The sequence below is a fragment of the Hydra viridissima genome, unplaced genomic scaffold (genome assembly GCF_058129835.1).
Source record: "Hydra viridissima isolate aposymbiotic clone 2 unplaced genomic scaffold, HvirCarnegie_v1 scaffold_19, whole genome shotgun sequence".
NCBI lineage: Eukaryota > Metazoa > Cnidaria > Hydrozoa > Anthoathecata > Hydridae > Hydra > Hydra viridissima.
Window position 1 is genome coordinate 1,621,084 of NW_028324318.1, and position 23,805 is coordinate 1,644,888.

Consider the following 23,805-nt stretch of genomic DNA (forward strand, 5'->3'; position numbering starts at 1 on the left):
TCTACAAAACCTTTTGTAGCTTGTCCTCAAAGTTTTCCAGGCAAAGACCTTATCTGCAAGGGTAGATCCTGTAAAGATCCCAACCATAAATGTGTTACTTCTCTTGTAATGGATGTGTGGAACAAGGCTGATTTTGGAGAACTCATCATTTCTGGAGCTGCTGTCAGGTAAAAAAGTTAAGTAATTTTTAATTATGTAAATAAACAAATAAGTAAATCAAAAAATAAACAAACAAATAATCAAATACCAATACAAATAATAAAAAATAACCAATATTTATGTAATTTATAAACTTCTTTTATGTGTAATCAGGGATAAGATTCTGAAGCTCCACATTAAGTATTGCAAAATAATCCATCTGAGAGATCTAAACTGAGATTCGAGCATTGGTAGATTCATTAAGATACAGGAAGAGTTCATTAAGGAGAGCAGCAAACTCCTCGATATATCTGTGGGGAAATTTGAGGAGAAGATCCAATCAGATCGACTTCGTTCCCAGAAGGCCAAGGCAGAGGACATCCAGTTTTTTTTAGATCAAAAAGAAGATAGAAAAACGTATATAACTACAGAGGTAGACAAAGAATTTGAAAAAGCTGTTAAAAACAGACAGGATCGGTGGCAGAGAATGAAGAATATGAAGATTACAGAAGTGAAAAAAAGACAAAAAACAAGGGAACTAGTTCTAAGTGAACTTGAGGCTTCCTTTGAATCTGATGCTGGTTCTTCTGCATCCGAGTCAGAAGTTGTAATTTCCACAGATGAAGTTTCAGTCAATGAATTACTCCAAAACTCTGATTCTACAGTAAAAGGCAAGGTAAATAAAAGATTGTAATAAAATGTAAAGTTGGTTGTACAAATTTTGAGTAAACTTAATCAAACTGAATTCAATTAGATTAGAAATATCATAGCTGTTTATTATGTAGATAATGATAAGTATCAGTTCTAAGGATCTGGTGGATTGTACTTCTGAAGTATCTGCTCGATACAGGGTCGGGATTCGACCTCAAACCGCACTCATTGCAGCAATCTGCAATAAAGCAGGCGTGAATCTTGAGGATGTGCCCATCTCCAGAAGCTCTGTTCATCGAAAGAGATTCAAGAAGATTGAAGATCTAGGTAAGAGTAAATAGTAGAATATAAAATTATTGAAAATAATGAAGATCAAGTAAAACTAGGATAAATAAAGATTAAATTATATAGGTGATAAAGTTATTTTAATTACTAGGAGACCAGATAAGACAAGATATAATGGAAACCTTGAAGGGAAAGAGGCTTGTCCTACATTTTGACGGCAAACAGATCAAAGAGATGGAGGAGAACCTGAACATAACTGTTACTGTTGAAAGGATTGCAATCAGTGTTACATCTCCTGATATTGAAGACACAAATGACATTCTCCTTGGAGTAATTCAAGCTGAAAGCTCCAAGGGAATTGACCAGGCAGATGTGATCTTAAATCTCCTAGAATATTACGATATTGTTGATCAGATATTTGCCATATGCTGTGACACCACTGCTTCCAACACTGGAGTATTTTTTGGGGCCATTACCATCCTCACAAACATCCTCAACATTCCTTTACTCTGGTTTCTATGCAGGCGACACATGTTGGAGCTACACATCTCTCATTTTATGGAAGCTCTTACTGGTGAGAAAACAAAGGGGCCAAAGAGAGCACTCTACGTAAGACTGCAGAAAACCTGGTCACACATCAAGGAGGAGGTAGACAAGATGGAGGAGATCATTAGGTTTGATTGGAATGAGCTACAGGTCGGATCATCCTTGTACAACATTGCAAGGGAGGCCCTGGAGTTTGGCAAGAGGGCACTGACCATAGAGACATTTAACAGGGGGGACTACAAGAAACTTTGTGAGTTAGTTGTCTTCTATTTGGGTGGAGATGTGCCAGGATTTCATTTTTATCAACCTGGAGCCTGCCATGAAGCCAGGTACAGTTATAGTATATTATCAATAATTTTTGTGTTTAGGGGAAAGTACATTTTCAAGTTTTTCTTACATATTTGATAATAATAATAATTTATTCTAAAGGTTCATGGCAGATGCTCTATACCTGCTGACCCTGAGGATGACTGAGAAGGTAGCCCAGGTGATAAATGAGGAAGAGAAGAAGATGGTAAAGACAGCAGCATTCTTTCTTTCTGTATGTTATGGGCCCTGGTTCTGAAAATCCTGTATGGTGGACAAGTCGACTTCAAATGACTTGGCTGCCTTTAAGTCATCGTTTGACATAAGGGACCACTACCCAAAACTTGGACAGGCCCTTCTTTACAGCATGCAACGGCATGCTTGATATTTAACAGAACAGTTAGTTATTCTGTCCCTAGCTGACGATGATATTGACGACAAGGTAAAGAAGAAAATGTTGGAGAAGTTGGTCAAGTGTGATGTCCCTGACCAGTTTCATATGGGGAAACTGAAGCTACCGGTTATTATCAGATCAACAGAGCTTACTGAGCTGGTAGGTTCCCAGAGCTGGATCTTGTTCAAGGTATGTGAGATCCCTGTAGAAGAGGTGGAGAAGTGGATCAGCGGAGATGCCAGTCAGACATTTGATATATTTAAAAGGTTTTTGAAGTCGATTAAATGTGTCAATGACTGCGCTGAAAGGAATATCCGACTAATCCAGGACTTTGTTGGAGGCTACAGGTCGGACAACATGAAACAGAACCTCATGCTGGTTGCCAGAGACAACAGAAAGAAGCTGAAGAAGGACCTGAAAAAAAAACAACTCAAAAAAATTTAATTTTTTAAACTGGAAATATATATTTTCAAGAGAGTTTCTAAAATACATGATTTTTTTCCAAAAAATTGCATTTTTTTTGAAAAATGAAATTTTACAGATATCACTTTTACTGGAACAAAAAATTTTTCTGTGGTATTTTTAGCCCATTTAGACCTTAGAGAATGGGAAAAGCTTGAGAGGTAATTTTTTTTTTTTTTTGGGACACCCTACTATATATGGCACTAAACTGACCATATTTATATATGGCCTCTTTGTTTTAATGGTTTTTAGTAAACAGTAATTTGCTACCATTTACTAAAAATTCCTTTTATTACTTGAAATTTAATTCTCTTAAATATTTAGATACTAAGATTTTGATGAAGACCTTTTACCAAAATAATAAAATGTAAAACAATGATTGTATATTATATATTAAACAATGATTATATATAACATATTGAAAAGAAAAAATTCTTATACATGTAGTATAAGCATTTTTTCTTTTTAATACATAAGAATTTAACAAATATAAGAATTTTTTCTTTATCAAAAGTGTTGCAAATGCAAACTAAGCTTATTAATTAGTGAAACACCTTATAAAATTTAAGTAACTCGATATTTGACAAATGCGTAAATTACAATATTCTCCATATTTTTAAAGGTTATTAATTAAGATCCTACGTTTAAAAAGATCAAGAAAATGGGAATCCTCACACTCCCAGAGCAGACAAGATTCCTAACTTAAACTTGCATGGAACCACATTGACTGACCTTATAACATGGAAAGAAGCCTACACTCTAAAAACAATCCGTTAGAAAAAGTAACGGACTGCGTGTCTCCGTTAACTTAACGAAGTAATTCGTTTCCAAAAACAACAAAATTAACGGAGTAAAGTTAACAAATTACGTAATCTTCGAAATTCCATTAATTCAACGGATTAAATAATAAAATACGTTGAAAAAAAAAAATTTTTTTTTAAAAAGGTTACCGAAAGAAATTATGAAGTGCTTCCTCTGTAGATTGTATTTTTCTTCATTACATGTCCTTTTTTCTCATTTTCGAAATTTACATGGATTGACTTCGAGAGGTTCAGAAGTCAAATGCACTTTTGATAAATGCAGTAGAGTTTTCCTAAGTTTCATAAAGTTAAGAAAACATTATGAAACCCAGCATTCAACAATAATTCCTGATGAGATCAAAGCTGCAAGTTCAACTACCACTAGTTAGTTTCTTTTTATTTTGTTCAATCGTATGTATGTATGTATGTATGTATGTATGTATGTATGTATGTATGTATGTATGTATGTATGTATGTATGTATGTATGTATGTATGTATGTATGTATGTATGTATGTATGTATGTATGTATGTATGTATGTATGTATGTATGTTACATATATTATATATATATATATATATATATATATATATATATATATATATATATATATATATATATGTATATATATATATATATATATATATATATATATATATATATATATATATAAATTTTTTCTTTTATATAAATTGTTTTCTGTAATTTTTTTTTAGATATCACTGATGAAGAAATAACAATTGAAAGCCAAAGGATTAACACAGATGACATTATTGAGGATGTAGAACAAACCACATCCATTAACTTGGAAGTTTCAATTATGAAATTTTTTTCAGAATTATCTGCAAAAGGTAACATTACTTTAAGTAACTCACAAATGATAATGGAAAATATAATTGGAGTTGTAAATGACATATCATTTTTTGGTTCACAATTGCTTAAAGATCTGATAATCCAGTTAAGTTTAACACAGGATAATACAAGTATCAATGAAGCTTTAATAAAAATGCAAAACATTTGTAATATAACAAATAACATTGATACAATTCATAAAAGGGAAAAGTGGTTAGTGGACAATGGTTTTTTTATAAAACCGATAGAAATACCTCTTGGCATGCGATTAGAACAAAGATTTTCAGCTGGTTTAAAATCAATGCAATCTGTAATTGTAGAAGATAAATGTTATTTTGTTCCAATTGATCAGCTTCTTGCAAAGATAATGGAGCCTGCATCCGAAAAAATTATTTTTCCAATGTGCCGTCCTAGTTCAATTCCAACAAGAATTAGAGATTTCTTTGACACACGAAGATTTCACAGTCATCCTTTTCTCCAAAAATATCCAAAAACATTTTTACTTCATTTTTTTGTTGATGCATTTGAAGTAACTAATGTGTTAGGAAGTCATACAATTGTTCATAAACTTGAGGCTTTATACATGCAAGTTAGAAATGTTTTGCCAGAGTATCAGTCCAAGACAGACAGCATTTATTTGATTGGAATATGGTATGCTTTAGATGCCAATATTACAAGCTATTCATATGATAACATTTTGAAAAATGTTTTATGTCAGCTCCAAGAATTAGAAAGTGAGCAAGGGGTTCAAGTTATAGTAAATGGAAAGAAAATAACTATTCATGCAATAATTGTCATTTTTTCTGCAGATAATTTAGGAGCACATTCCTTATTTGGTTTTATGGAAAGTTTTCGTGCCACCTATTTTTGTCGTTTTTGTAAATGTACTCAATCTGAATTGCAAGAAACCTATAGGTCAATAGTTTTTGAAAAACGAACAATAGCTGATTACAATCTGTATGTAGTTGAGTCTCAATCAACTGATTATGATCCTTCCAAAACTGGCATAAAACATGGTTGTTCTTTAAACTGTCTTAACTGGTTTCACTGTATAGAACAAAGTGCTGTAGATTGTATGCATGATTTGTTGGAAGGAGTAGTGCCGTTAGAAATATGTCTTGTGTTACGGACTCTTACAGACAAAAAAATTATTTCCCTTGTAGATATAAATAATGCAATAAATAATTTTAATTACTCCTTGGCAGACAAAAATAGCAAACCACCAGAAATAAATCTTCAGAATTTACGTATTGAAGCTGCTGAATCATGGTGCTTGATACGGAATTTGCCTCTCATGATAGGCAAATATATTCCAGATGAAGAACCCCACTGGAAACTTTTGGTTCTATTATTAGGATGTTTGGATATTATTTTTGCTCCTGAAATAACAGATGGTCTTATTACTCAACTTGAATTTTTAATCGAAGAGCATCATTACTACTTTAAATCAGTTTACCCAGAAAACAGTTTAACCCCAAAGCATCACTTTATGCTGCATTACCCAGAGTGTATGGCTAAGTTTGGGCCATTAAGTAGATATTGGTGTATGCGATTTGAGGCAAAACATCGTTTTGCTAAAGAACTTTCTTCAGTTATACGTAACTTTAAAAACATCTGTTACTCAGTCATGCATCGATACCAATTGAAACTTGCTAATTGCTTATTTAGTAGGTCATTGTATTCAGATAATAAGCAGCTTGGTAAATGTGATAAGGTTATTGTTGGAAATTTGCAGGTAGAAATTGGAAACACCATATGTGAATCATTGAATTTAAATATATTTGATGAGGTTTATGTTGCTCATTCAATTACTTTTGGATCATATGAAATCAAATTAGGTTGCATTTTATGTCATGATGTTGTTGAAAGTTATCCACAACTAGGAGAGTTGCTCTGCATTGTTCATATTAAACCTAAAACTTTTTTGGTGTTGAATCCACTAGAAACAGTTAATTTCAATGAGCATTTTTATGCTTATGTGGTAAAAAGAAATGAAAATTTGTTTAAAAATATTGTTATCAATGCAGATGATTGTAAAGATTATCACCCTTATAACATTACTAACTTAAATGATCAAATGTTTGTCGGCATACGCTATAGAATTTTTTAATTGTTATTGTTAGCAGTTATGATTTTGTCAATAGTTAAATTCATTACTTATTGAGAATAACTTTAAATTTTTGATTACTTACAGAGTTGTACATTTTAACAAATACTCTTTTTCTCATTTTTTAATATTTATTACATGAAGGTGTTGTTTTTTTAAGCAAATACTGCTTTATAATACTTGTTATGCTTATATAAAGTAATTTTGAAAACAATTTATGATTTTTGTTTTGATTTATATCATTGTTGAATGATATGTATAGAATGTCTCTAATTTTGAAAATATGGTCTGTTGATCAATCAAAAAAAAAGTTAATTCTGCTGAAGAAAGATGAAGACTTCGTTACTAAAGGTGAAATAATTATTAGATAAATAGATAGCATTTTATGTTTTGTTTTAAATTTTTTTTACGGAGAGTTTGTAAAACTTGTAGTCATTTGCTATTTTAGTTGCCAGTAAATTTGGTTTGTTGTCTGGAAATGATTTAAGATTTGCATTTCAAAGTGATGGAACAGAAATTGATGATTTTGACTATGAAGTTCTGAAACATTTTTCTGATAGTGGCACAAATATTACAGTGCTTGTCAATGATGAGAAATGGGTACCTAATAACTTGGTAAGCAAATTATTTTAAAGTATTCAAAATTTACATGTTTTTAATGATTTAAATCCATTTATATATTTTTAAATTTATTTTTGTATAAAAAAGATATTAATACCACATTACACAGATTGCGTGTACACCTGAAGTTTGCAGTTCTGCAAGTATAAAAGATGATTTTGTTGATGCCAATAAAGCATTTGTGTTTAATGATCAAACCTCGTTGAGCCTTAAGCAGGATGACACATTTTCTTGTTTAAAAACGTTAAAAGCTTACCTAGCACAACATCCGGTGAGTATGTAGCGGAATATATTTTTAAAATTATGAAGTTTCATTAATTGTCTACTATGTCCTATAAATTATAGGTATTGTCAACAGTAATTGTTTAAATTACAGGAAAAAAAAAACTGCATTAGTAGTGCATTTATTATTTTTATTTTACTGCTTTACATTTACTATAATTTATTATGTTTTTCCTAATAAAAAAAATTTCCTTATCTTTGTTAAAAGAATACCTTACAATATATGAGTGAAATAAATAATTTCAATGTCAATTGCAATGCAAGACAACATATTGTTAGAGTGGTTGTGCACAAAATGGTTTGTCTTTATGGAAACTATCCAAACAAATTTCAAAAAAGTAATGTTGCAGTATTGCTAGGCGAAACACTTGGATTGCCAAGCACCCTTTTTTATGATCCTGTAAGTTATCATGGGTATCTTGACAGGGCTCTGGAAAATGCTAGGAGAAAATTGTTACGTGAGTATTTTATAACATTTGTATTATTATAAAAACACTGGCTTCTATTTTTCAATTGTGTTTCTCATTTTAATGTCATCATGAAACATTTAAAGTTGTATTATAAATATTTAAAGGAACTTCTACCCCCACCCAACTTTCATGGAGGAATCAGCTCATAGTAAAGTGGCACTACAAATTATAAATAAAATTGTTCTTAATTCATGCATTTACCTCTTATAATGGTAATAATTAAGAAAGTATTTACGATGTTCATTTAGCTTCAGCTAAAAAGCATTCATGGTCAAAAAAAAGGGAAGCAGATAAAATCAAAATACCTGATTCTACTGTTTTGGGGTCATTTACAGAACAAACAGAAGGAGCCTCGTGCTCAAAACAATTGAAAGAAGGGTGTCCTCGTGACTTGGCAGATTGTATGATTTGTGGAGGTTTATTTTCATTTTAAGTTTATGAACATGTATACTAAATCTTCAATAATAGAATCCAGTTCAGTGGTTTTTCTAGATTGTGATTTAATTTTAATTTCATTTGCAAAATATTATATAATGGTGAAAAATTTTAAATAAACTGTCACTTTTATAAAGGTGTTTCAAACATTGAAGATGTTGAGAAACTAAGATATCTTGCCTTGTCGAGAGTTGAGGAAATAAAACAATGTACGCAATCTACCTTTTGTTTGCGACAGACATGGATTGCAGATGAGAAACCAATCTTGTCTACTATTATAACAAATTATCCCAAATTTGCCTTAATTCCCAAACTGGTAATATTCTGTATTTGCTTTTATATATTTGAAATTTTATGTTTAAACATACTTTTTATTTTTTTATGTGTGACATATCTTTAACAATAACATGAAATGTTTTTTTTACTTGTAACACTTTCAGTGTCTAGTTTTAGAAATAACTTTTGCTTATACTACTATACTATACGATTAGATTTGTATTATATTCGATTATAAACTTTTGGACATCAATTGAATAGAATACACTCTGTCAAATTTTATAACACCTTGCTTTTTTTTTCAAAAACCATTTTGTATTTGATAAGTTTTTTTGAAATAATATTGACTTTTTTAGATTGATATGGAATTTTCAACCAAATATCCTTTATGTAAGCTGAATGTAATGGATACGTTTTTGACTAAAATCGTTCAGCCACTGTTTCAGTATTGTGGACAAATGAAAGTTCTTTATCTGACAAATCTAGTCAATGCACCTAACCAGAGCAACATTGGTATACTCTTTGTATTTCAAATTTTATCATAAAAATTTTTTTAAGCATACCGTTGAAAATGGTATGCTTTAAAAAAACTTTTATGAAAAAATAATTATTTATTACCTAGATTGGAGAGTGTACAATGCATGCAAAATGTTATGCTATTTACTGCGACAAGGAGGAAAGCAAAGGAAATCTGCTCCTGAGATAATGGAACACATCATGATATGCAATGTAAGTATCATCTCTATAAAAGAAATTTTTGCCTAAAAAATTTTTATGCAATGTAATTAAGAAGAACAACCACCAGATACCTGATTTTTTGAGAGAAGAGAAACGGCAGTGAGGTGTTAAATCCTCAACAATAAATTTTATTGTTGAGGATTAAAAATAGTATTTTATTATTTAGGTAGGTGATGCAATCTCATATTTTGCAGAAAATCTTGATAACCCATATCCTGTACTGTTAATACAAGGACAAGAAGGCGAAAAAATTTTATCAATAAAAATTGCATACGAAAAAAAAATAATCAATGCGGGCCAATCTATAATGGAAGCTATAGATCGAATGCTCAAACTTTACTGGTGTTTTAACATTCAATACAATCCGATTTCCAATTATTTTTGGCAGTTTATTCAAGCTTATTATGATCTTGACTATGGAAAAAAGCCTAAATGTGTTATTGAACTGCTTGCTAATTTAATAAAATATACCACATAGTCATGTGGCTAATTTTTTTTTAACACATCCCATGACCTATAATATTTAGGTGTCTTGAAAAACAATATTTTTTGAAAATGTTTTTTAGAGTGTAAATTTGTTTGTATTTTATAGCTTTACTCTAACTATCTTGATTTTCCAGATATTTGAGATTTAATATTATTTTTATTCTTGTCCATATGGCTATAGGAAAAAGGTCTTACAAAATCATCAATAATTTTAATAAATTTTTAGATGACAAAACATTTATATATTTTAAAAACTTTTACACTTCATTTTTAACCTGGAAAATAACTTGTTATCACTGTTAACTAAGTCAATCAATGACTAACAAATTAATGGCCATAATAATAGTTATAGTTTTATAAGTGTGTGATGACACGCAGCTCGTTTTATTGAGAAAGATATTCTTTTGATAAATTATTTTTAAAATCTTGTTTGTTAGAGTTTTATCTGTCAGCATATTTAAGTTAATTGCATAAAAAATAATAAAGTTTTGAATTGTTTTTTCTATAATCATATAACAATAAAAAAATAAATAGATGTGTTTTTTATATTTGTATTATAATTTTATATGTTTTTAGCTTTAATATGTAGTTTAAGCAAGTTAAGGACTTACATGGACATCAACTTACAATGGTTTAATCATGTTCAAGTATTACAGTTATTTGTTCCTTGTTATTATACTTTTTTTTTAAATAAATTTGTCAGTTACATCAGATAAATATTTTAAAAAATGAGTTGTTAACAATATTTTTTGTTTACAGGATCTTTAAATCACATTTACATCGTAGATAAAAGGTTTGTTGCAATAAGTTTAATTTGCTAGCTTTTTTGTAGTTACACAGTTTTAGTATAAACTAAATGGTCATTTACACAATTTTATTTATATGGCTTGTTTATATTCTTATAATTTGCTATTTTAGACACATGGCATGCAATATCACGCTGTAAGTTTAAATTAGTTGCAAAATTAAAAATTACATTGTAATTTGCATTTCTTTTGATGGGGATATTTATTTAGGTTAGGTACAACTAAGTTTATGTATGTCTTGTTTATATTTGTTTAGAATTTGCTACTTAGACACGAGGGATGTGGTATCAAATTGAACTTCTGATATTGTTATTTGCAACTCTTTTGGTGAGCTTATTTATTTTTGTTTTAATTTATCGTTATTTAAGTTTAAGACCTTTTTTTTATTTTGTTCCTGACAGGTTTTGAAGTATGTGGAAATTATAGAACCTTTTAGTTATCAGATAAGATTATCTTTTGTTACACATTTTTGTTAAAGATATTATTTAGTTGTTGCATTGAACTTTATCTTTAGAAAATGGTATCAGAAATTTATAAAATAAAAAAATTTCTATTATCAATTTAAAAATAAAGAATTAGCAATGAATATATTTCTTAAAGGTAATTAGTAAAATTTTATTTTCATTTCATACTATTTATATCATTTAGGTTCCATATTTTCTTTATTGTATTTTATGTTATATTTACCTTTAGGAATTGACAACACGTTGCTGGAATTGAAGCGTGAAACATGGAAATATATTTAAAAATATATTTTTAAAAAAACTATTTTGATTGTAATTAAAGGTTTGTGTACTGAATTACATTATTATAAATATTTGGTTAGTTTTCAATGTCCAGTTAAAGAGTTTTTGAAGCTTGCTAACAAATTGAGCACTATATTTCTCCCAACCATGTTAGTTTGTATAATTAGTACTGCTTATATCAGATAGTAATTATTACATTTATAATGGTAAGAACCAATGTGTATTAAGAATATTTTTATGAAATAATCCATGTATTAAAAAATGTAAGGATTATTTTATTATCAAATTCCAATATTATGTGGCTTAATTCATCTTTAATTATAATGGAGTGATTTAAACTGATTATTCCCTACAATAACGTATGCACTAACGTAATAACTCCTTTATTTAAAAGGATTGTTTTGTCGGAAAAATATCAACGGACTTCAATCCGTTAAAACTTTAATCCGTTAACCTAACGGAAAAGCCGTTGGTGCAATAGCGACGGATTGATCTGTTACCCAATTCGTTGTATTCAACGGATTTTTTTTTAGAGTGTATAAACCTTTGAAATGAACAATAATGATGTAGAAAAATTCCTGATTGTCCTAAGGTGTTTCCATATTTCTCTGTTCACACACAGAGAGAGGAGTTAAAGAGTAAGATAAATTTTCATTATGCTTAATAATATATTATAATTGATAAAAGTTTAAGAAATATTTATTTTCATGAAACTAGCTCTTATATGATAAGCTTTTTTTTTATGTATCTACTGCTGTTGAAATTATCTTTGGTTTTGAGAGAAAAGATGGTTTTATCTGAGCAAAAGGAGAAAATAGAGCAATAAATCCTCTTTTTAATAGCTAGAAGGACATCTCTTCATTTTAGCATTCATATTAGTAACTTTTAGTGCCTGTAACAGTATATATTTTAGAGATAATATATTTAGATATCAAGAAATATATTTAGATATCAAGATATATTAATAGAGAGAAAATAGTTTAATTTTAGTTGTCGATTTTTATAAGCTTGATATCGTATTGTGGAATAAGCATTTATGAAATCTGGCTTCTATACATAAAATATAAATGGGGGCTTATACACCACTCCAATTTTTCCAAAAAAAATCTTTATTTATTGACATCTAAGCTGGTGAATAAAAATCCTTTTTTATACTTTCTGTATGGGATAGTCTTACATATTTTAAACTTCGCCCCCCCCCTCTGACCATTTGAATTACTATTTGCAAAAATGAAGATAAATTTTTGCAAATATTGCTTTTATTTTAATATATTTATATGTGCCACCCCTTAATATGAGTACCTAAAGGCAAAAAAATCCTTGGGGCCGAACTTGTTAATCAAAGTTGAAAAGTACGGGATGCCCTATTGTGCATGGTGGTACTGCGCTAGGTCTAGCAATGCTTCGCAGCTAGAACCGAACAGTTGTCGGGCCACATGAACGTTGCTACTTGGGTAAATCTATCTTTAAACTATAAGTAAAAAATCAGCTAAAAATATTATTTTATTCGACTGCAATCTTTGCAAGAAGGTGGAAACTATTTTCAATATTTTCTTTATTACCATGTTGTTATAGCAACGGAGTAATGGGTGTTTATGATAAAAAAACCCTTAAAGTTTAATATGTTTTAAATTGAAACATTTGTGTTTACTTTGAAACTTTGATAGTGTTTTACTTTAGAAAATAATGTTTTTAGAGGTTTTCCCCATAGTTCTACGAGAAAGTGAAGACACTCTAAGGCTTGATAAGTTTTTAATTAAATCGGTAGCGACAAACGTCAGTGAAACAAATCGACTCGCTTAACAATTCGAACTTTCCCTCACGATGACACGAACATCATCAACGACATTTTTTCAAAAAGTTGAAGTGAGAACTTGAAAATATTTACCAAAAAGATATGAAATTATTTATAACTTGAAGAGTATGTTAATAGTTGAAATTTTTGAAGAAATTTAAATATTAACATACTTTAACATTTTTGTACTAGAAACTCTTTATAGACATTCTTTAGAAAATCGAATATCGAACTTTAGAATATTAACAACTGGCCAAACCAGTTTTTATAAATTTCGGATATTTTTGCGGGAACATGATTTTTAAACGTGTATTTCATTCAATCAAAACGTGAAGTGAAAGTAACAAACTATTTTTCTTTTTTAAGGTAAAAGTTATTTTTGCTAACATAAAATAATTTTAAAAAGGGGAGAGGGGGGCAGCATTGAACGGAGGGGGGAGGGGAAAGGGAGCTTCAATAAAATGCATTTTTGTATTTAAACTTAAGAAAACTAAATGTTTTGTGAAGATAATATTTTTCCTTGCAGCTATAATCTGTCTTTACTGGGGTCTGGCACAGACTGGACAAAATATATGATTGGTTTGTTTTTGAGGACAAATCGTAAATGTTTCTATATAAAGTTGTAAGATTTTCCTAACCACGTTTCTAACCAGTGTGATGTCTAATATCGTTTTAATATAGTTTATAACATTTACAATTAAGCAGAAAATGTCAATAATTGAGATAATTTTGTTTGTAAAAATTATCGTTAATTATTTAAAATGCTTTAGGGGCAATTTTGAATATAATTTATGGGGCACCTTGAATCGTTGTTTAAATTTCTCGCGTTTTATTGCTTGATTACTTCAGCCTGAACTTTGATTACTTTGAAATTATAAAAAAAAGAGAGAGTGAAAGAAGTCATAGAGGAAGATGTTAGTAATGGTGCTTTCCAAATTGCAAATGGATTAATTAGGCCAAACGAGAATAAAGAAGAGTAAAAATTTATTATCTAAGACCAAGTTAGGTTTGACAACTAAGTATACTGTCACACAAATATTTGATAAAGATGAAGAAATAATGTTAAGAGACTGCCAACTAAAAATGCTCTAAAATGAATTATGGCTTGACAAATGAACAAGCAAAAAAACTTAATTCATTTCCATTTACCTTTATAATCATGATTTTTTTCATTATAAGGTTTAGTTATCGTTGTAAGTTCTATTATTCTTTTTAAATGTGAAACATGGTAAATAATAAGGTTTTGAATACACAATACGTGACGCTTTGAGTAACAAAAAACGTATTGAGTAAAATAATCATCAACAATTTAATATTTTTTGCTATTTAGGGCTTAAAACGCCCTGTTGTTGAAACTCGGGGGTATAAAAATAAATTAAAGAAAGTAAATTTTTAAAAAAATTTAATAAAACGGAGGAAAAAACATGTATATTTCTAAAAATCAACACTCTAGATACGAAAAATAGTTTTTATCACGTTTTCATGGTTTTTTTTTATTTTTGCGAGTTTTAAATTTCCCAACAAATGTTTTTCATTTATGTAAAAGAATTACAAAAAAAACTTTTTAAAGTGTTTTCATAGAGGTTTAGATACATCCAGAAACACGGTGAATAATAAGGTTTTGAATACAAAATACGTAACGCTTTGAGTAAAAATAAGGTTTTGAGTAATAAAAAACGTATTGAGTAAAATAATCATCAACTATTCATTATTTTGGAAAAATATCACTTGTGTTTTTATTTTTTTAATTTGGAAATTAATGTGGAGCACTTTAACAAAGTTTATGTTACCTAGTTTAATTATGAAAAAATGTATGAACGCTTTCATTTTGTTTTAATTGGAATTTTTCAAAAACATGATTTTGGTAACGTCATCATAATAACTACTAATTTGAAAAATTCTCATCTAAACCCACTTCCAAGGTGGGTTTAGGTGAGGATTAACTAGAGGTGATTTAATAAGTTATTTATAAAAACTCCTTTTTTTATTCTCTCAATCTTTTACTTAGTGCATTTACTTTATATTTACATGAAATTCTACCCTACAGTTTTTGTTATTCAAATTTAATCCTTTAATTTTGTACTTTCAAAAAAAATATTCTATCGTCAATATCTTGTAGAGAAGCTTGATGTAAACATTACACGAATACTTAGTTAAGTAAATACAAGAATTTCTTTTGTAAATACATGTATTGCTTAATACTACGATGTAAACATTACACGAATGATTAGCTTGGTGAATATATATTTTATAAATAGCAGAATGTAATAACAAGAAAAAGATAACCAAAACCCAATACCCTGTTGATTTTTGTTGAATTTTGACATTTCGGAATGAGCAACTTGAAAAGAGAAAAAATGAAATTTCATCTTCGGACACATCAACAATTATTACACAAATACGAAATCAATCTATCGACAAACTCGTATTGCATTACGCTGAGATTTAGTTAATCAGATTCAAAGAATTTTATTTTTAAAGGAAGATACACCACAAGTAATTTAATTAATGGAAAAGAGTTGACCTCGCGATCTTTGTGAATGGGTTCGCTTCTCGGCCTAATGGCTAAGATCAAGTGTAGTCACTTGGATTGATTGCGAGCTGGCTAGGCCGGTGTACTTGTATTAAACTGATACTTTTCTTTTTTTTCCGCCCGTTCCTCAAAGGGGAGGCAAACTCAGGGTCGACGTGCTTCTGAGTCTTCCCTGGAGAGGTTCGGGTAAGTCTGCAAGGCATCGGCCGGAGGACTCAAAATATTCAATACCTCAAGTGTAGTCACTTGGATTGATTGCGAGCTGGCTAGGCCGGTGTACTTGTATTAAACTGATACTTTTCTTTTTTTTTCCGCCCGTTCCTCAAAGGGGAGGCAAACTCAGGGTCGACGTGCTTCTGAGTCTTCCCTGGAGAGGTTCGGGTAAGTCTGCAAGGCATCGGCCGGAGGACTCAAAATATTCAATACCTCAAGTGTAGTCACTTGGATTGATTGCGAGCTGGCTAGGCCGGTGTACTTGTATTAAACTGATACTTTTCTTTTTTTTCCGCCCGTTCCTCAAAGGGGAGGCAAACTCAGGGTCGACGTGCTTCTGAGTCTTCCCTGGAGAGGTTCGGGTAAGTCTGCAAGGCATCGGCCGGAGGACTCAAAATATTCAATACCTCAAGTGTAGTCACTTGGATTGATTGCGAGCTGGCTAGGCCGGTGTACTTGTATTAAACTGATACTTTTCTTTTTTTTCCGCCCGTTCCTCAAAGGGGAGGCAAACTCAGGGTCGACGTGCTTCTGAGTCTTCCCTGGAGAGGTTCGGGTAAGTCTGCAAGGCATCGGCCGGAGGACTCAAAATATTCAATACCTCAAGTGTAGTCGCTTGGATTGATTGCGAGCTGGCTAGGCCGGTGTACTTGTATTAAACTGATACTTTTCTTTTTTTTCCGCCCGTTCCTCAAAGGGGAGGCAAACTCAGGGTCGACGTGCTTCTGAGTCTTCCCTGGAGAGGTTCGGGTAAGTCTGCAAGGCATCGGCCGGAGGACTCAAAATATTCAATACCTCAAGTGTAGTCGCTTGGATTGATTGCGAGCTGGCTAGGCCGGTGTACTTGTATTAAACTGATACTTTTCTTTTTTTTCCGCCCGTTCCTCAAAGGGGAGGCAAACTCAGGGTCGACGTGCTTCTGAGTCTTCCCTGGAGAGGTTCGGGTAAGTCTGCAAGGCATCGGCCGGAGGACTCAAAATATTCAATACCTCAAGTGTAGTCACTTGGATTGATTGCGAGCTGGCTAGGCCGGTGTACTTGTATTAAACTGATACTTTTCTTTTTTTTTCCGCCCGTTCCTCAAAGGGGAGGCAAACTCAGGGTCGACGTGCTTCTGAGTCTTCCCTGGAGAGGTTTGGGTAAGTCTGCAAGGCATCGGCCGGAGGACTCAAAATATTCAATACCTCAAGTGTAGTCACTTGGATTGATTGCGAGCTGGCTAGGCCGGTGTACTTGTATTAAACTGATACTTTTCTTTTTTTTTCCGCCCGTTCCTCAAAGGGGAGGCAAACTCAGGGTCGACGTGCTTCTGAGTCTTCCCTGGAGAGGTTCGGGTAAGTCTGCAAGGCATCGGCCGGAGGACTCAAAATATTCAATACCTCAAGTGTAGTATCTTTTGGTGAATTTTTAGCTTGGATAGGTTATTATTGCGATATTCTACGAAGCTTCTTTCGCCCTACTAGTGAAAATCGGCGTTTGTCATCGGCTGCTCCGTAACAAGAGTACAGACTTTGACGAACCTTTTAATTTTTTATTTTTTTCTGAACTTTCCTTTTTATTCTTTTTTTTTTTTTTTTTTTTTCGTATTCATCGAACGTCATGGCTTCCTACGCGAAAACTGTCGGAAACAAGACCGAACGACAAGAACGTATAATTGATCTCAACATCTACATGGATCCAAAAGAGCACTTCAACCGAAGTTACCAAGAGCAACGAGCGAAAGAACTCGAATCGAAAATTACGAAAATCGTCGGCGCGAACAAGATGATCGGCCTCACCTATTCCAACCGAGGCAACTGGATCGTCGAGTTCCGCTCTAAAATCGACGCTCAACTGCTTGCAGATTCGGAACTTACCATCTCCGGCTGCAACCGAAAAGTTTCATCGAAAGTCCGAAGCGAAATCGGCTTTCTCATCACCATAAAGTGCGACCCATTGGTAGAGGATGAAGAAATTCTCGAACAGTTAAAACCGTTCGCAGCTGAAGTGTATTCCATCCAACACACCAGCTACCGATTTAACGCTCTCCTGAAGGACGGACGAAGACTGTTCCGAATCCGACCCTCAGTGAAGCTCAATGAAATACCACACAACATTGAGATTGAAGGAGTTAAAATCGCCCTCTACTTCGCTGGGAAATCTTTCCTTTGCGACAAATGTGGTGCATCACATCCTCCACAACAGAGATGTGTCCAACAAACGACAATAAATACTACACCCGAAGCGATCACCGTTGCAAAAGCTGGCAACGCTAAAAAACCAATATCAAAACCAATCGAGAAAGAAATAGAACCTCAGCAAACGAAAGAAATAGAAAATGCTGTGAAAGAAATCCGAGTCCTCGTTAATGAAGAAAGCCAAAGCATCACCGCTCTTGAAACAACCAACATCGAGACGGAGAAAATGGTTCAAAAACTAATGGACCTCGATGCTGAAATTAACGAGGCAGGTAGCTACAGAAGAAAAGAAGAGAAGGACACACGAGAAGAGGGGTGGAAAACTGTGGACTTAAAAACAACTAAAAAGGTCACGGACGAAAACGAATCCCGTGCCGAAAAAGCCACTGCCAAACGAATGGCGCCCCCACCGACGCCTCAGAAAAAAGACATTAAGAAAGTTCAAAGGTAAACTTCCTCTTTTTATTTTTTATTTTTTGGGAGACTTATCTTTGTTTATTTCTTCGCTATTTTGTGGTTATAAAATTGCGTGATTGTAAATCTTTAAGCACACACACTCATCTCATAAAGCGTCAAAACATTCACAAATTCACATTTCATTAAATGGCCGTTTATTTCGTTTCTTTTCTTTTTCTCCATCTTTTTCACTTCTCTTACTTTTTATTTTCTCGTTTCTGTTCTACTAGAAAATTCTCACCACGCTTTCTCATCAATTATTCATTACGAACCATCTGTGCTATGTCGCAATCATACCATGCGCACATTCCAAAATCGAATTCGAAGTTCCTTAAAAACCTTGGATTTCGAGAGCAAAATTTGTTTAAAGAATGTAAGAATGGAGTCAGTACGTATTTTTTCAGCAAATGTTTGTGGTCTTATTGATGTTAAAAAGCAGAAAATAATGATCCACAAACTCCAGAAAATGCGTCATGACTTCATTTTACTGCAAGAGACGCATCTAAATAACGACCAGGCGAAGGAGTTCCTAGCGAAATGGAAACACGCAGGATTTTTCTCCGCAGGTCGCAACCATTCAGGAGGCACTCTAATTTTACATCAGGGAAATAATATCAACTTTCAGCTAATAGAAAAATTTGAGGATGCGCACGGGCGTTTTAACTATATTATCATCGAAGTTAAGTCGCAGAAATTTTTAATAATTAATGTGTACGCTACGTCCGGACAATCGCGCGATCAAGAAAACGCACGAAAGCTCCTTTGGGAATGCCTCGCTGCGAAATTTAAAAACCTAAACGCTGAAAACTACGCGATAATTTTAGGGGGCGATTTTAACATGGTCTTAAACGAACTAGACAGACACCCTCAACTAACGCGTAAGAAATGCGCTTCGTGCGAAAAATTTAAAAAGCTCTTGAACCTCTTAAATGTAGAAGACCTTTGAAGAGTTTTTAACCCCCTTGGACAAGAGTTTACATACAAAGCCACCAACAACATTTCGTATGCGAGACTGGACAGAATCTACACCAGCAAACATCTACGCCAGTTCACTGACATTAAGCACGAACCGATGACATTCTCTGACCATCAGAACGGAGTCGAGGTTACCATAAGCTTAAACTCACTGGACATCGGCAAGACTGTGTGGATACTGAACAGAAAACATCTCAAAAACCCGCAATACAACGAACAAGTCGTAAAACTAATCACCGACTTTAACGAAAAAACGGTAAACTCTACAAACAAGCGAGAAGAGTGGGACGAACTAAAAAACGTCTTAAAAACTCTTTCCAAAACTTTGAGCAGATCTGACGCGAAGAGCAAACGCGTTGCTGAATTTAAACTAAAAAAGCAACTGCGAAACGCACTTAAAAAAGAGCATTGCAACACCAACATGCGTAATTTAAGCGCAGACTGAAAATAAAATTAGAGCAATTTGAAATGAATAGAGCGCTCGGTGCAGCTGTTCGTGCTAAAATCAAATGGCGCACTCTCGGCGAAAAATGCAACAACTTCTTTTTTCAGCTTGAGAAGACGAAAATTGCTAAGCAAGTCGTCACGCGCATTAAGGATAAGAACGGGAATGAAAAAACAACAACCGAGGAAATTATTAAGGAATTTGAAAGGTTTTACAAACACTTGTACAAGGAGAGCAAAAACAGCCCTGTACACCAAAAGCGTCTTTTAGATCGCGTCGAGGTGAACAGGATAAGCGACTTTCAACAGCATGCGCTAAGCGAGCCCATCACGCTAAAGGAAGTCAATTCGGCCCTCCAAGGCATGACTAACAACAAATCTCCTGGACCCGACGGCCTAACCGTCGAGTTCTACAAGACCCACTTCAACGTCTTGGGAGATGCCATCGTTTCCATGTTAAACGAGGTTGTTAGCAAAAACGAAATGACGACCTCGCAAAAAGAGGCGCTCATATCCTGCATCTACAAAAAAGGCGACAAGTGCGACATTTCTAATTGGCGACCAATCTCCCTCCTGAATACAGATTATAAGATCCTAACTAAAATAATTGCAAATAGGCTAAAACCTGTGCTGGCAACAATATTAAGCGAAGACCAAACCGCGTGCGTGCCGCACAGGACAATTTATCACAACCTAGCCTACACAAGAGATGTCATTCAAATAGCAAATGATTGCCATCTCGACGCTTCTATCATCTCAATAGATCAGGTGAAAGCGTTCGACAGAGTGGACAGAAACTTTCTGTTCGACTGTTTAGACAAATTCGGCTTTAGCGCTAAGTTCGTTAACATCATCAAAACCATCTATTACGACATTAACGCGCGCCTCAAAATAAACGGCTTCACGTCTGAAAAGTTTCAGATACTAAGAGGAGTCAGGCAAGGCTGTCCTTTATCAATGATCCTCTACGTCATACAGGCTGAGATATTCGCCTGCTACGTACGTCAAAATAATAACATCAGAGGCATTACCATAAATGGACATGAAACCAAGCTGCAGCAATACGCCGATGACACCGTCTTTTACATCACCGGCGACAAATCCATCACTGCGCTTGGCAAAGCTCTCAAACTTAACAAAAAGGCGACAGGCGCTAAACTCAACATCCCAAAGTGCCAAGGTCTGTGGCTCGGCCGCAATAGAAACGAGAGCAAACCTAACTATCTAAACTTCACGTGGGACGGCCACTCTCTTAAGAGCCTCGGAGTGGTCTTCACCAACTCGCCTCACGTTCGAAACACCCAGTGGAACGAGTGCATCGAGCAACTCGACAAAAAAATACTCCGCTGGAAGAAGCTCCATTTGTCTTTCAAAGGCAAAGCCATAGCCATTAACCAGACCATACTGAGCAACCTTTGGCACTTAGCGTTCACCATCCCGCTGCCAAGCAAGCGTAAGATCAAGCTGCTCGAAAGCAAAATTGAGAAGTTCCTATGGAACAACTCCTCCATAAAAACCAACAACTTAGTATCCAAACTTCCCATTCAGAAAGGCGGACTTAACATCGTAAACATCCGCGACAAACTCGTCTCCATCCAAGTGAGCTGGCTCTCCAAGTTCTTCAACCACGATCTCAATGGAGCTTGGAGAGACACAGCCACTTTCATCTTTGACAGATATAGAGACGCCTCCCAGGGTGAGCGCATCTTTCTCACCGCCCACTCGCACACTTCGCTCAAAACTTTGCCACCATACTACCAGCAAATGGCGAAGCACTGGGCCACCATCTATCAGAACTGCGCCATCACAAACCTAACCATCGAGGAAATTCTGAATCAGCCCATATACCATAACCCCCACATACGCCTTTACAACAACGCTCTTAAAACAACACCACTCTCTAAACAGCGAATCCTCCATCTCATTGCGGACGTAGCAAAAGTGTTTGTTCCTGGCTTTCTAAACTGCGAGCTCACTGGATTGACCGAAAAACATCTCAACAAAGTCATCATGTCGATCCCTCAGCAGTGGAGAGATAAAATAAACACCCAACATCAAAACTACGACCACCGCAGAGCCAAAATGCATCTCAGGATCAACGGCTCATCCGACATCTCTTTCCGCGAGCTCACGCCTAAAAACGTGTATCGTATTATATCCGCTAAGAAACATCATAGCGTTCCAACACACTACCACAAATGGAACCTTTATTTTACCGACAGCATGAGCGGCACAACTCAAAAAGAATGGGCTCGACTATTCTTAAACGTGCACAAAAACACCACCAACAACAAAGCTGACGAGGTAAAATACAAAATAATACACTTCGCTATTCCTACCAACTCCATCTTTAAGAAAAGAGGACATGCCCCGGATGACCTGTGTCCGCAGTGCATGAAAGCGAAGGAAACATTAGCGCACATGATATACTCATGCGAAAAAGTTCAACCCCTCATAAAATACGCCATATCCATTCTAAACAAAATCTATACTCCGCAGCCTGCCTTCGAAAACACCTTTAAATTTTTCTTATTCTCACACGCAGAGAATGTAAATATTTTTAACCTTGGAAAAAGATTTTTAAACGAGTTGATTTATACAATATATTGTAATAGAATGAGGTCGTTCCATGACCGTTCGACTTTTACAAGACTGAAACTACTCATAGAGTTTCAGTGCAGGCTAAAAAATATTATTTTTGAAGAAAAAGAATTCGCGAAACAAAATAACACACTGGACGACTTTCTCATAGAGTCTCAAAGTATCTGGGATGCAGATCTCAAACTAAATTTAGACACGAATTTAAACATCTATATGAGCTAAAAGAAATACCCAGATACTAATTGAAGTAAAAAATTTTTCTTTTTTTTTTTTTTTTTCGTTTTTTTTTTTTTTTTTTCGTTTTTTCGTATTTCAGTGTTTGTAGCGTCTCTCTCGTTTTTTCGTTTTTTCGCTTTTTCGATTTTTTATGTTTTTTTTGTCCTAAGCCATATGGCATCGTACCTCGGCGTCCGTGTGTTTTGTTTCGTGATTTAGTCCTGCGCTTGTTCAGTATTGTGAAGTCCTATTCGTGTCCGGTCATGGAGCAGTGGACCATTATTTGTAAATAATATCCATTGCAACATTTTTCGGACACCTCTGCAAGGCATCTGCCGGAGGAGGCAATAAATACCCAATACCTCAAGTGTAGTATATTTTGATTTGTTAGTAAAAGTTCTTTAAAAGTTTTTGATTGAGTTTTTTATTGAGTGTTTAAAAAAATTAGTTTTTTTTACTTCGGTGGCTTGTTCTTTGGTGTTTACATCTCGCTGTGAAGACACCCCGCGTAAGAGACTTTTTTTCTTCAAAACGCTCTTTCCTCCTCCGCAGGGGCGAAAATAGACAATTCATAGACTCTTCTGTAGCCAAGCCTTTGCTACAGAAACTTTTCTTATCTGCTAGTTTATTAACTAGTTAACTCTTAAGATATACAGCTTTTGCTGTATATCAACTATATATATAAGCCGAATTTATTTCGCAGGGTTTTTTCTTGATTTCCTTTGACAAAAATCTTGGAGTAGCTACCTAGCTACAAAAACATTAAACAAGTAACATTTTTCTTTTTTCTCTGAAAATACAAGTAAGAGAACCAAAAATCTTAAGATGCAAAACTTAAGCAAAAATTCACCGAACAAACATCTTCCTGAAAATAAAGAGGGACATCAAAAAGAAAATGAAAGATAGAACGTGGCTGAGAATGGCTCCGGCAGCGCCATCTCAATAAAACCGCATTTTGCTGACCGAAAAGAAAATAAATCTGCTGACCAAAAAA

At 33.7% G+C, this 23,805-nt stretch overlaps 3 protein-coding genes and 1 pseudogene across 12 annotated transcripts in view; all 4 read left to right on the plus strand.

The window, feature by feature from the left end:
• The window catches only part of LOC149876641 (uncharacterized), a 124,070-nt gene that overhangs the window by 89,409 nt on the left and 10,856 nt on the right, over nt 1-23,805 (plus strand). For 2 of the 3 annotated variants that reach the window (XM_090075194.1, XM_090075195.1), the window contains exon 1: nt 17,476-23,183. The exons of the other annotated variant lie outside the window; for it this stretch is intronic. The gene's annotated coding sequence lies outside the window, so the exon portion shown is untranslated. Of the gene's footprint in view, nt 1-17,475; nt 23,184-23,805 lie in introns of those variants that run through there. 3 annotated transcript variants of the gene reach the window in all.
• Nucleotides 1,200-3,315, plus strand: LOC149876647 (uncharacterized; annotated as a pseudogene). Its single transcript, XR_016448681.1, has 3 exons — nt 1,200-1,949; nt 2,050-2,586; nt 3,297-3,315. The product of XR_016448681.1 is annotated as an uncharacterized LOC149876647 (transcript).
• Nucleotides 3,552-6,544, plus strand: LOC149876648 (uncharacterized). Its single transcript, XM_090075279.1, has 2 exons — nt 3,552-3,966; nt 4,299-6,544. Exons 1-2 carry the CDS (start codon nt 3,744-3,746, stop codon nt 6,542-6,544), a joined length of 2,469 nt encoding a protein of 822 aa, XP_089931405.1. The 5' UTR covers nt 3,552-3,743.
• On the plus strand, nt 6,737-11,456 carry LOC149876649 (uncharacterized). Of its 7 annotated transcripts, XR_016448620.1 has the most exons (14): nt 6,737-6,892; nt 6,990-7,156; nt 7,272-7,433; nt 7,653-7,902; nt 8,163-8,330; nt 8,487-8,665; nt 8,982-9,138; nt 9,248-9,354; nt 10,426-10,496; nt 10,609-10,642; nt 10,768-10,791; nt 10,912-10,982; nt 11,170-11,255; nt 11,349-11,456. XR_016448620.1 is itself a non-coding variant. In XM_090075190.1 (11 exons), exons 1-9 carry the CDS (start codon nt 6,796-6,798, stop codon nt 10,615-10,617), a joined length of 1,296 nt encoding a protein of 431 aa, XP_089931316.1. In that variant the 5' UTR covers nt 6,737-6,795; the 3' UTR covers nt 10,618-10,642; nt 10,768-10,791; nt 10,912-11,131. The 7 variants fall into 7 exon arrangements, 2 of the variants coding, with proteins under 2 accessions (XP_089931316.1, XP_089931315.1); XR_016448621.1 differs by lacking the exon at nt 10,609-10,642; XR_016448618.1 differs by lacking the exon at nt 10,426-10,496.